This window comes from Callionymus lyra, chromosome 15 (assembly GCF_982586985.1).
Source record: "Callionymus lyra chromosome 15, fCalLyr1.hap1.1, whole genome shotgun sequence".
Lineage (NCBI taxonomy): Eukaryota > Metazoa > Chordata > Actinopteri > Syngnathiformes > Callionymidae > Callionymus > Callionymus lyra.
This window is the reverse complement of record NC_141832.1, coordinates 18,234,060-18,247,575: the sequence shown is the minus strand read 5'-3', so window position 1 is coordinate 18,247,575 and position 13,516 is coordinate 18,234,060. Positions and strand designations below refer to the sequence as shown.

Genomic DNA, 13,516 nt, shown 5'->3' with positions numbered 1-13,516 from the left:
ACAGAGATTATTTTTCCTTACCTTTATTTTTTTTATTATGAACATTAACATGTACTTTTAAGCATTCTCTAAGATGTTTTTATTTTTTATTAAGTATTTATTAAGGACAAATCTAATAACTTTTTTCCCAAGTATTGGTTGAAGGAACAGGATACGCCAATAGCAGTCAAACAATATTCAACTTTTCAGTTAAAGAAGAAAAAGTACTAAACATAAGAAGTCTTGAGGGTATCTGACGTTTATATCTCAAATATATTGAGAACTGTAATAGTGCAGAGAAGTCTAGGGTGGTGGTGCCCAAATACAGGTCTGAAAGGGGTTTTATTTTTTGAAAAGTAGATTTTTGGTGTGTGTCTCAAAATTTCAAGATACTTGTCTCATTCAAGTTTACTCGCAAAATAATCCTTTAAACAAACAAATATTATATTTATATTATATTATATTATAGATGCTAACATGCTAACATGTTGGCCAAATTACAGTCCTTTTGACATGTTTTGCATGAATATTTTTATATGTAAACAATTGTATTTATCAAAACACAACAACTTCCTAACTTGCACTAAACTTCATGATACTTTTTGAGTCATTATTGAGATTTTCCTGCCTTGTTTCAGCTTGAGACAGTCAGGGAAGAAAATATTTCTAAATATAGCATGTTTACCAGAATAACAGGGGGGACACAATGGGAGCCATTAGGCTGACAAAGTGGAAGTAGGGCAGGAACAGGGGCCACCAACCAGAATCACACTCATGCAAATGTAGTCTGAATGGAGTGAAATTAGGACGCTAATAGTTTGTTTTTTTACCGGAAACAAAATCCAACTGGCAGCTGAACTATGTTTATAAAATAACACATTCAACTATCACCCATTTTTGTGTTAAGTAAAAAGATCAAGAGTGGATTATTAAATTACTTAGTTCAATCTGACTTTTCTTAACTTATGCTTGTCATTTTGATTTGTCTTTTTTTATTAACCACAACCATAAAGAGGTTGTTAGTGTTGCACGTAAAGTTTATTCCGACGACTATATGACATTATGTAAAGAGCTGTGTAAATAATAATCTGTAATTCATTGATGGTTCTAGATTTCAAAAAAACAAAAACATTTCTTCCACTGCGATGAAACGATAAATCCTTCTCTTCCGTCATGACTCTCTCGCTTCACAGGATTCAAATCCGAAACGACCAATGAGGAAAAACCCAAACAGTGGTTAACTATTGTTTCCACAACAACAACAGCTCTGAGGACAAAAGAAAACTCTGGGAATGTGCGAGCAGACTTTTCCCTCTGGAGAGAAAGCTCAACTCTAAACTGTCATATCAGAATAAATCAAAAGTTGACTGTGTTGTTGGTTCAATCGATGTTATTGTTGTGTGGTCTGTGATTGATTGATTATGTCTAGACTTTAGCATAAGCTTCTAAATTGCAAGTACTTATTTGTTTTTTTAATTGATTTACCGAACCTGTTTCTACAGTAATTCAGAGCAAAGAAACCAGAAAATATTTTCCTTTAAAGCAAACAAAAATGGATTCTTTGGATGCTATTGCAAAATTCATAAGATCTGGAAAAAGAAAAAGCAGATGTTTCATCACTGGAGGCCTCTTGCTGGTGGTACCCCCGAGAAAGTGTGCCAGAGCACATTGAGACCACAGTGAAGTTTGAGGTTGGCAGGAAGTGGGTTGATTCTGAGAATGGGATGCATTTTAAACCCCTTTAAGGTTGTGTAATCTGGATTTCTGCTTAGGCTTTAGTACAAAACAGACAGGACAACTGGAGACAAAGAACATTTTTACTTTAGTTCCATGTGTTTGTTAACGTAAAACAGGGATTTTTATGCACCATGTATTGGTTTTATGTCGACATCTAATTCAGAGAAAAACCCTTCAGAAAAAGACCAGGCAAAATCCTACAAAAAAGAAAGTAAAGTGCATGAAAAGTACCTTTTAATTATAAAGCTGAATCAGCATGAGCCCCTTATTGAATCCTCCACAGTAAATTTGTCCTATTTAGAATTTGTGCTTTACACATCTTTGCTAGTTTAGAGGCGTACATTTTGAGTAAACTTGACCAAAACGAGCCTCTTTATGTGTCGAGATTCATATGTTAATTTTCCGTTATAGACAAAGCTTTAGTTTTTTCAAAATAAAACCCTTTTTTTTAGACAGAAATTATCATTTCGACAGAATTCTTTTCTTTCTTTATGTGCCATTGACCATTGTATTAAATCGCCTACGGCGTACGATTCCTAGCTTTAAAGTGTGTCTCCAAGTGTGCACAAGTACTCCAAGGGATTGATACACACCCTCACACACTTTGCGCCGTTTGTCGTTTCAAGGGATGATGTGTTTCGGATCCACGAATCTGGCAGGGAAATCAGACAGTTGCAGGGGCGTCATCGCGGCTCCACCAGCTGCTGGTTGGTCTGGATGGAAGTATTTGGTCGGCGTCCCAACACCAGACGGCACTCGGTTGCCAAAATTTGAATAACAAGTGTTGAGGAATGACCAACTGCTTAGAGTCCTCACAAGAGGAACAATAGAGGCACTTCTTCGTTGGACGACCATTGAAAAATGGTCAAGAACATATGAAGATAAAAAAATTTGAATAGAACAAAATATCTTATTTTTCATTACACAGCATTTAAATGTAATATCTATAAATTTCTCATTGACAGTTTGTCTAATGACATGTCGAAGGTGTTGATTTTCTAAAAACTTTAAAAACTTTTCTTTAATAAAAGACCTTTAAATTCATGAGTATGGTTATTTGTCGATCAGCAGTCCAAGCTCAATACTCAGAGCCTTACGGTTTTGCATATGGTAGTATAAAAAAAACCCTCCACAATGTATTAAGATTTATTTTTTAATTGAAAAATCGACTTTTACACATTTCTGTAAATGCTTCTTTAAAAATAGAAGTAGCGCGGATCTAAAAATACTGTCTATCTATACAAGAAAAATATGATTATTCATATTTTTATGGTAAGAATGTTAAGAAACAAGATTCAATTTTTCCAAAAATAAATATAAATCAAAAAATTAAATATGACACATAGGTGTCGTTTGTATTAGCAATTAAACAATTATAAACTTTTTCCATGTTATATTTTAGGAAAGAAAAAAGCATGATGATTTGGTTTTAGAGCAAATCTGGGTTTTTTTTGGTTTTTTTAAGTATACAAACATTTTCCACTAATTTACAGTTCAATTTTTTTTTAATAAACTTTACTGAAGCAAACGTCTTGACTTCAGGAGTCTCAGGCTAACTTAAGAGAAAATACCATATATATATATATATATTTTAAACAAAACACATTTAAGACAGCAATAATCGATACAACAGAAAATATATATGTATTTTTTTTCTTTCTTTGTTGGGGATCAGTACTTTAGAGGAAGCATATTTTTTAAATGTTTAAATATTTAAGAACTAGGGGCCACAGGTCTGAAAATAATATTGCATAATTTAACAATAAGACATTGTAAAGCATATCTTTAAAAATAGATTTAGAAAGAGATAAAAAAACGCACGCTCACACGCACGCAGCCTTTGTTATGTGGCGTCTCTCGCTGCGGCGTCATGCTGCGTTCACGAACCTCCCCGGGGGCGTGGTCAGACAGAAGCTTATATATCCCCCCCGAAGTCTCTGAGCTCATTTGCCATTCAGAGATGCACAGTTAAGCTTTATTTTCCCTGCGCCTTATATAGCGAAACATATGGACTTTACGTTGGAATTTCGTTTTTTTTAAGTCTTATTTTTGTTATTATTTTTTTGAGTCATGCTGAAGAACAACGCCAAGAAAACGGCCCTGACGGTCGCGGGCGCCGGGGGTCTGTGTCTGCTGCTGCTGCTGGTGGTCGCCGCGCAGCATCACCACCGGGTCGAGGTCATCTCGGAGTCCGCCCCCCCCGGGGACGCCGGGACCCGCTCCCTGCTCCAGGAGTCCCCCCAGAAAAAGAACGGTTTCTCCACCTACTTCACCAAACTCGCCCGGGGTCGCAGAGAAGTGGAGAAGCCGGCGGGTTCCTCCGGTTCCCCCGCTGACGCGCCTCCGGCCGAGGACCTCGCCGTCGGGGACATCTTCATCGCGGTGAAGACCACCAAGAAGTTCCACCAGTCCAGGCTCAACCTGCTGCTGGACACGTGGATCTCCAGAAACATGCAACAGGTATTTATTTATTTATTTTAATGTAATTGATGTGACGTCACTCCATGAATCCTCCTGGGCTGTCACTTTCTTTTATCCATCTCCTGAGTGATGTCCCTGAGAACCCGGGGACCAGTTTCAGGATTCTCCCCACTTTCTATTATACCAACCCCCCCCACCCCTCGGGTGTCCCCCCTGTGAATGCCCGGGTGCAATGGATGCTTCACAGCATCGACTCCCAGCCTTGTCCCTCTTCCAGGGGAGGAACAAAGCTTCTTTCTGCAGGGGAGAAGAAAAGCCTTCCCCACGTCTCCCCTCTTCCCCATGGGAACACGAGAGACCGGGTCAGGACGGGGGAAGAAAAAAAAAAGGGGGCTTCCTTCAGGCCCTGGATCAAAAACATCCTTAGAGCCAATTTGTGTGTGTCTGAAACGGTGTCAAACAGCATCATGTCCAGGGTTGACATCTAAAAGGATCATGTGTTGCTCCAAACATGGATGTAGAATTAATTTAAAAGTAATTTTACTGAGAGAAAACATGGTGTAAAGTTCTTTATATGGAAATATTTGATTGGTTAATCGTGATAATATACAAGTTTGAGACTCTTGCACTATATAAATAATAAGGTAAGGTAAGGCAAAACTGTATTGATCCCTCAGGAGGTCTCCTTCGGGAATTTTTTTTTTTCCAATAGCCACAGAAAATACAGCAATTTTTCATAAAAAATAAATCAAAATAAGAACAAGAAAAAAGAGCAATAAAGAGAAAGAACAAGATGATACAATCTAAGTCTCAGGATAAAGATAAAGAACATAATGAATGATAATAATATGATAAAAATGAAAAAAAATGAATGTTCAAAATGTGTTATACATATGAATAAAAAGAGGGGTTCTCAAAAGAACAGAAATAGACAATATGAAAAAAAGAAATATTAGTAAATAACTGATAAAAAAACAAAACATTCACATATTTTAATCTGTAAAAAAAAAAGGACTATCAGGAATAATATTGATGACAAAGTGTTTATCAGATGACACAAAAAACAGAAAAAAAATATTTTTGGGGGGTAAATAAGTGAAAAAAGGAGAAAATTAAAAAAGATTATCGGAAAAATGAGAATGGCAAAGTGTAGCTCAAGAAAAAGTGGTCACTCAAATGTGTTTGACTTTCAATGTCTGACCTTAAGAGGGTCAGTGAAAGGGCAGCTTGTTGCTTGTTGACTCTAAACTACTGATGCCTTCAGGTTCCATCAAACCATTAAACATGGGTTTCACCTGCACGTCACGGCCTCGGTGTCGCAGCTAATTGGTGATAATGAGCGGCGATGAGTTAAAGGCCCAGAGAAAGCAGCTGGCAGATGTCGGCGTGGACACACACACAAAAAAAGGGGAGACAGAGGCTACAATGCAAGAGGGAGTTCCTGGAGAGAGAGAGAGGGAGACAGGTGGTCAGAGGAGGCAGAACAATAGACGGCCTTAATGCCCGCCAGATGATGCTCCCGGGTTCCCACCGCAGGCATATGGTCGAGTTCGACGCTCAGGTTTGGATTCTCACGCTCAGCTGAGGAACATCTGTGGCGTTTCGGGGATGACTTCAGTGGCCGAGGATCAAACTTGTAATCGCTGGAGGGTCTTATGTTAATGTGTTTACAGCAGTGAGAGAAGATTATATCTGAGACACAATAGAGCAGCTTGGTTTTTTTTACTCTTTTCACAACTAAATGCTCTTAATTCCTTTAATTATGATGCAAATCCTTACATTTGGAAGATATTTTAGCCTTTTTAAAAGGTTTATATGTATATATATATTAGATTTTCTTGGGTGTTTGGAGTAGCTCAGTCATCCATGAGAGACTCAGATCAGCTCAAGTCAGTGGTGGGCAATTGCATTTCCTCCTTTAATGAAGATTATATTATTATTATATTTTATTTGACTGCTTTAATCAATGTCTATCCCCAAATATCCATTCTTTTATTCACTTAAATATTAATATACTTAAATATAATATATTTATTATTAAATATTTTTGAGGGCCAATAAATACTCACAAAACCCTAAAACAAAAACCTTATAGCCGAATTTAGAGCCTGGAAAAGTCTCTAAAAGACGATAGAAAATAAAATTGTTAGTTTCTAAATTATCCTCGACCCCATGAGGGCCACATAAATAATGTCAAAGGGCCCCTGGGCTTCACTTCCAGTCCCAGTTTTAGCTATTTTTCCTGTGATCAGAACCAATAATTGGTGTCTTTCTAGTCAGAAATAAAGTAAAATGATAATATATATATATTTTTTAGCAAAAATGGTTAAATTAAAGCTCCAGTTATTTTCATAACCATGGTTCTAAGCCACAAATCCCTCCCAGGAGTGTCATATACTAAGTCGGAGATATTACAATGGCAGCTTTAAAACACTTTTAAAGAACAGAAAACAATCATTTGGCGCCTGGGTTTGTCCGAGCTCCATTGTACGCCAGAGTTCTAGGATGTGGAAGTGGGTGATGCATGGTGCCCTTCCTTCCTGCTGCCTCGGAGTCAGCCAGCCAGGCACCACGCTAACTCCAGACAGGGGCCAGGTCTTTTCCCGTGGTTCGGCCCCCCCCCCATTTTTTTTTCACCTCTTATCTGACCCTCGCACACTGCAGTGTTGTTGTTTTAAAACCTGGTGGAGACAAAGAAGTTCATCAGCGCTCTCCGGGTTTAAACTGGTGCAGCTGTATGCAAATCCAGGCAAACATATTTCCTATTTACCCAGTCCAGGCTTGAAGCCTTGCAGCATTGTTCAGCTCGAGAGGCTCTGGTCGTGTTAGGGGGGGGAGGTTGGGGGGTATGACCACACAGGGTATTCTCAATTTACGAATCAGCGGTGAGATTCCAACCCTTGCCCCCCCCCTTCCCTCCCTCCTTCCCTCCCTCCTTCCTTCCTCCCCTCTTCCCTCTATCTAGCCTGGCAGCTGCCTCTGCGATTAGAGCGTCTATTCAGCAAACAGTGCCAGAGTCCTGATCCCCGCGCCACTGAAATCACCACCCTTTCCTAGTACAAACACCCACTCATGGACATGTCGGCTCACAGTTGGCTCCTCAAACAAGGCTGATCGACGGAGTGCAGAGAAGGAAGTGTTTTATTCACACTAATTCCATTTAGCAAACACTAGAGAGGCTGTTAGTTCACTATTATATGGTTCTAAACCCAGTCGCTAACTAGTACGAGATACAAAACCCACTCGTCTACAACCATAACGTGATATCTGACCTGGTATCAGCGCTGAATTTTAAAATTTTTGATAATAAAACTGTTTCAAATGTGGCTTAAAAGTTTTTCTCAGAAGTTACTATGTTTAAATATGTATCGAAAAACGCAACAAAAACTCGCAATTCACGAATCGTGAAGTAGCTAAAGCCAGAGACATGGAGCGAATCATTCGGAAAGAATGACTTTAGCCTACTCCTGCCATATTAGAGAGTAAATAACAAAGTTTTGAGCGACCAAATTTTCAGAATCGTAGCTACTACTTTACTAAAAAGTTAATTGTAATACAGGATTTTCAGATGTTTTGATATTTAACTAAAAATAGACCAGATTTTGGACTATAGTGCGAGAGTTTCACTGGACTACTTGTTTTTGTACTTTTTAGTTGAAAATTGATTTAGTTTTTTGCGGACAACGAGCTCTTGATAGTTATTGTGTGTTCTTTAACTACTAAAACAAAATGGGTAGCTGCAAAGAAGAGTTGCTGAAGATGCCACTGATCCAGATACCAAGTCAGACACTAACCCCAAACTCAGGTCATCTGTTCCTTGTTATATAGATTGAATTACTTTCGTCCGTTTTTGAGTTATTTTGCATACAGACGGACAATAATAACACGGGCGCCTTCACTCTATTGAGATGATGCCTGGCATGTTGCAACACGCGCAGCAGATAAAGCGGCGTGCAGCCCGGCAGGTGCTGCCTCACCTGAACAGTAAACAGAGTCTGTTGCAAGCCCTCCGGGGTCAGAACCCTCTTTCATTTAGCGCGACTCGCAACTCTGCACCTGCCGGGGTTTTGCGAGAGTCTAATCTCTGTGCAAACTCCTCTGAAGGCCGCCTTTGTTTTTGACTTTTTTTTTTTTACGACCAAACCGCTACACTTAACAAGCTGCCGCAGTCACATGGTCTCGCTGACCTTCTTAAGGCCGTCGCTCATTCAACTCTTTGTCGTATTTGTTTGCTGCTGATTTAGCTTCACTCGCGGCGCGTGAAGCTGGCAGCACGTCCGGCCGGGTGGAGGGACTTCAGCCAGAGATAGATGGATGAATGGTGTGTGTGTGTGGGTTTACTTCCGCCTTTGTTTCGTTGTCTGGGATGTTTGGAGGACGGCTGCCTGGTTGCCATGGTAAGAGTCTAACCCTGGACAAAAAGGTCTTTATTAGAGCGGGAGGTTGTTTAACTCAAATGTGAAAAGACACCCCCTGATTGAAGCTCGTAACATCCAACCATGTGATGGTGTCTGAGACTAAACGTCTTCTTTTGTCTATTCTCAGACCTACATCTTCACAGACGGAGAAGACCCTGAGCTGAAGAAGAAAATCGGTACGTTTTAACGAGCGGGGAATTTTCTCCCACTGAAGGAGTCATTGTCCTGTTATGTAATCCCCGATCACACCGAGGGTCCACCGCTGTAGCTAACGCTGTCGTCTCCCCCGCCCCGCAGGGAGTCACGCCATCAACACCAACTGCTCGGCGGCTCACAGTCGACAGGCTCTATCCTGCAAGATGGCCGTGGAGTACGACACGTTCATCGAGTCCGGGAAGAAGTAGGTGTCGGCGTTTTCTTTTCGCAACTTTTTCTCCTTCTGGCGCGCCAATACTGACGGGTCCTGTTTCCATAAGGTGGTTCTGTCACGTGGACGACGACAACTACGTCAACGCTCGCACGCTCACGAAGCACCTCTCCCAGTACCAGCACACGCAAGACATGTACATCGGCAAGCCGAGTCTGGACCGGCCCATCGAGGCCACCGAAAGATTGGGAGACAACAAGATGGTGAGTGTTTCGTCGCGTTTCTCTGAGGGGCTTAAAGGAGTGGACACTGGACTGAGTAGAGTTTTTGGGAAGATTTTTTCACCTCTTATCTAAGAGGCTTCTTCAATGTCTTCTCAAAACTCTACTCAGTCCAGTTGCCTCACCTTAAACCCTTTGGACAACAATGACCTGGATGAATAAGAACCCAACCTGGACACGTTTATCATCTGACAACATTTTCTTCTTTTCTGCAGAAACCGGTTAACTTCTGGTTTGCAACTGGAGGTGCAGGCTTCTGTGTGAGTCGGGGTTTGGCGCTGAAGATGAGCCCATGGGCAAGGTAAAGACTCAAGGAAGGGGTAGCAACTAGACCAAAAAAGTCACCAGATTTCTGGGCTTAATTTCTTATTTGCTTTCCTGAATTTAAGAACTTGATAGCTCTATGCACTCAAAATTATCCCTGCAAAAATGTAGAAATAATCCTTTCATTTTGCCTATACAATTGCTAATTATAAAACAAAAATATGGTTAGGACGAAGTTTGCATGTTAATTAATTGTTTACGAAAAGTTCCTGATTCAAAATGACTGCTTCTAGTCCCGGTATCTAATAAAAACTTTCTTCTGTCTGTTCTAGTGGTGGCCACTTCATGAACACAGCTGAGAAGATCCGGCTGCCGGACGACTGCACCATCGGCTACATCATCGAATCGGTTCTGGGGGTCCCGCTGACCCGTAGCAACCTGTTTCACTCCCACCTGGAGAATTTGCAACAAGTGTCCAGATCTGAGATTCACAAGCAGGTACGGCAAGAAAGAAAAGTAAAAAAAGAAAGTTATTGAGTCTAAATTCATCTTCTTTTTAATCCAGATCACTCTCAGTTATGGGATGTTTGAGAACAAGAGTAATATCATCAGTTTGAAAGGGGCTTTTCCTGTGGAGGAGGATCCATCCAGGTGATGAACGCTTCACTTTTTTAAGCTTCACTGTCATTCTTCCACACGTCTTCTAAACCCAGTTTTCTGTCTTCCAGGTTTAAGTCTGTGCACTGCCTCCTGTACCCAGACACCCCGTGGTGTCCTCCTCCGCCCCAGGTTGTCTTCTAGGACGACCGCTCCTTTCTCATCCTCGTCCCCCATCTTGCCTCGGTATCTGAAAGGCTCGAGGGGACCAGTGTTTTTTTGGTATGGGACCGTGTCACTGCTGTGTTCTTGCAGTTGACGGTCCTTAACGGTGTAAGTGGGCTGCTGTGCGGCCACGGGACTATTCCTTCCCCGCCTTGACTTGTGGACCATCGCCTCCCCGCGCGGAGGAAGCTCCCCGTCACGTGCAGGAAGTAGCTTTCAGCGTTGCGCTTTTGCAGGCAATCAGTTAAGCTTTTGTGTGTGTTGCTTGTAAATGTATTTTTGCGATTCTCATAGAATGTATCGTCTTTGTTCGCCAGCCGTTTTCTTTTTTTTTTTTTCTCGAACTTTCTGTTTGCATTCGCGCCGATGACTCCGGACAAACGTCGAAGATGAAGATTTCTGTGCTTTAAGTGAACAGTGTTAGTTTTTTTTTTTTTGCTGGCAGGATTTCCAAATGAATCCTCGAGGGACCTGATCTGATGTGTATCAAAACAAAAGCACTTTTTTTTCGGGATGTTTTTAGGTTTACTAATTGATATCCTGCGATGATATACTTCAGATCTGAGTTAAACTAAACAAAAAAAAAAATGAGAATAACCCCTTAGAATCTCCGATATATTCATTTATATTTAATAACAGTCCTTGCATTAGTTACAATCAGGGAGTTTTAATAAGAGATTTCGGGGGTTGCAATCAGCTTTTTAGTTGCTTTGTAAAGTTTTTTTTGTTATTTGAAAATTGCACAGCTGAGTTTCAAAAGAGCTGATGTTGGCTCCGGATAGACGCTCACCTCAGAAGGTTCCGACTCCCGAATAAGAAGCACAAGTGTGATTTGCACAAAAGACAACGGGAGGTTTGAATCCGTATGAGGCGAGACGGCGACCCGGAGCAGCATCAGCGTCATACGACCCACATTGGGTTCCTGTGTACATCAGTATTGTGTACTGTGTCGCGCCCGAATGAGTAGCTGTTGTTGACGATGTTTGTTTAGAATGTGATTTCTCTCCTCCGTGTTTTTTCGCGCCGTTCGCTTTTCCTAACCCGGGAACATGATGTTTGATGAACTGAGCTAAAATGACGGCCATGTTTATTCTCCAGTATCTGGAGGGTTCGACCAGTTCATTCCCCAATTCTGGCTCCTCAGGGATTATGATCTGATCCTGGTATTAACTACCATGGGACCCACGGTGGGACCAGAAATAAAAGTGAATATTGCTGAATACCTGCCTCATGTTTTTTATTTTATTTATCAGAGCAGTGGTTTGAATAAACTGCTAATACTTTGTGTTTAAATGATCTTACACTACAATTGACACTTAAAACAACACAGCTCAAAATGCAACTTCGATAGATAAACCTGCAGTTGATAAAAAAACTCTGGAGTGAGAATTCTGACCTGCTCTAGTAGAATAACTCACATTTCTCTGATCCTTAAAACTCTTCAGTTTGGCTGCCAGTTTCTTTCAGAATCAACTTTAAAATTCTTCTTCTTATCTTGATCTTTTTAGTATATATTTTTGAGTATTGTTTTGATTGTTGAAGCGCTTTGTGACCCTGGTCTAGAAAAGCGCTCTATGAATATAAATTACTTACTGACTTACTTACTTTATATATTATTTCAACATAATTTACGATACTTGGAGTTAAAGAAAATGTATGTACCTTTTATCAGTCAGCATTATCCTTTAAATATCTACTAAATTCTCCAGTTTTTTCGAGTATTTTTTACACATCTTTAAAAATATATTTCCTCAACATATGGACATAGCAATGAATAAAAACTACTTTGTGATAATCTCACTCAATTAAAATATATTAGAATTATTATTTGTGGTATATTTATTTACAAATGGTCCGACTACTACTAAGCTAATATTTTTCTGTTTTACATTCACTAAACATGCAAATATTATATGGAAAATAAACCACAAAAGGTTTTTAAATTACTCATCTGCACCTGGTGTGATCACCCATGAGTGTCTGCACCTGGTACCTTCTCTATTTAAACTCCTCGTCTGCTTTTGCCAGTTTGTTTGCTGTCATGTCAGATCCTTGTCAACGCTCTCTGTTACCTTTTGTCCAGGCCATGTCAGTTTTAGATCTTACCGTCCCCTGTTGTCCCTGAAGAATGTTCCCTGAAGTCCTTCTTTTTGTTTGTTTGTTTTCCTCGTTTTTTGACACCGTTTCATTTTGGGACTGAAATTAAATGGCCATCTCAGTAAAGCCTGTAACCAAACGTTACGTTATTGTACCTAAAATATTGTCATTTTAAATCATTGGTATACATTGAAAACAAACAAACAAACAATAATGGATTGACTCCCTCCAATGTCTATAATCTGGTGACGTCACGACTGGTCTTCTGAGTAATTATCCAACCAATATTTAAGCCAATGAAAACAATATTTAGGCACCATACAGGGGTCTCATGTTTGTCGATCTTCTACAAAAAAAAAATGGTCGTACACTCAGAGTGTAGAAAATGGTGCACGTACAAAAATATTCAGATGTATGAATCTGCGCCTTCACACAAACACAAAAACGTGTCCTTTGTACCCTCATTTTTATATTTAAGTCATATTAAATGAACCAGAGTCTGTGATTTTTCTCTCTAAAATCAGACATTAATGAAAACATGAATTTAAACTTGTTTAAAAGTTTATATTCGTTCATTTTAAACATTCCTCACGTGGATCACACTCTTAAATTTAAATTAGTACAGATGAGCTCCGTTGTAAATGTATACATTTTTCAAGCATCTGATCAGTAATTAAGGATGTATGCAACCTCCTAACTTGTCGGGAAGTCAGAACTTTTAACGCTCTTTTCCTTATTGATACATATGAACTTTGACGTGGAAACGTTTGTCCGCATTTTTTGTATGTACGACCCATTAGTACATGAGGCCCCTTGATCCTATAGTGTGACGATGGATGTGATGATGGATAAAGTTCCATTAAAGGTCTAACCTTTATTATGCTACAACTGCTAACTTTAACCACATGAGACGGTACTGCAGACCCACTGGAAAATGAGGATCTTATCCCTGTATCTACGAGTGAATGGTTGCCTCTAGTTAGAATATTGAAGTCCCTCCAAAAAAAAGTAGCTCCTCTTATTAGCCTCCACCAAACCGCTCGACCGAGAGAAGATACACATTAGTGGCTTGCTGGAGGCATAGATAGCAGCGCTCCTACCACCCGGTTGTTTCCCTGCTATCAGTCCTA

The 13,516-nt window shown here is 40.0% G+C and overlaps 1 protein-coding gene across 1 annotated transcript; it reads left to right on the top strand.

The window, feature by feature from the left end:
- The first annotated feature begins 3,680 nt into the window (after positions 1-3,680).
- Positions 3,681-11,509, top strand: lfng (LFNG O-fucosylpeptide 3-beta-N-acetylglucosaminyltransferase). The gene is made up of 8 exons (XM_087809372.1): positions 3,681-4,176; positions 8,683-8,731; positions 8,853-8,955; positions 9,032-9,185; positions 9,419-9,504; positions 9,800-9,965; positions 10,033-10,118; positions 10,196-11,509. Exons 1-8 carry the CDS (start codon positions 3,787-3,789, stop codon positions 10,266-10,268), a joined length of 1,107 nt encoding a protein of 368 aa, XP_087665498.1. The 5' UTR covers positions 3,681-3,786; the 3' UTR covers positions 10,269-11,509.
- Positions 11,510-13,516: the final 2,007 nt, after the last annotated feature.

Coding starts and splice junctions, on each gene's coding strand:
- lfng (XM_087809372.1), top strand. CDS start 3,787: ATGCTGAAGAACAACGCCAAGAAAACGGCCCTGACGGTCGCGGGCGCC. Junction 8,732..8,852: donor TGAGCTGAAGAAGAAAATCG/GTACGTTTTAAC, acceptor CCCGCCCCGCAG/GGAGTCACGCCATCAACACC. Junction 9,966..10,032: donor GATCTGAGATTCACAAGCAG/GTACGGCAAGAA, acceptor TTTTTAATCCAG/ATCACTCTCAGTTATGGGAT.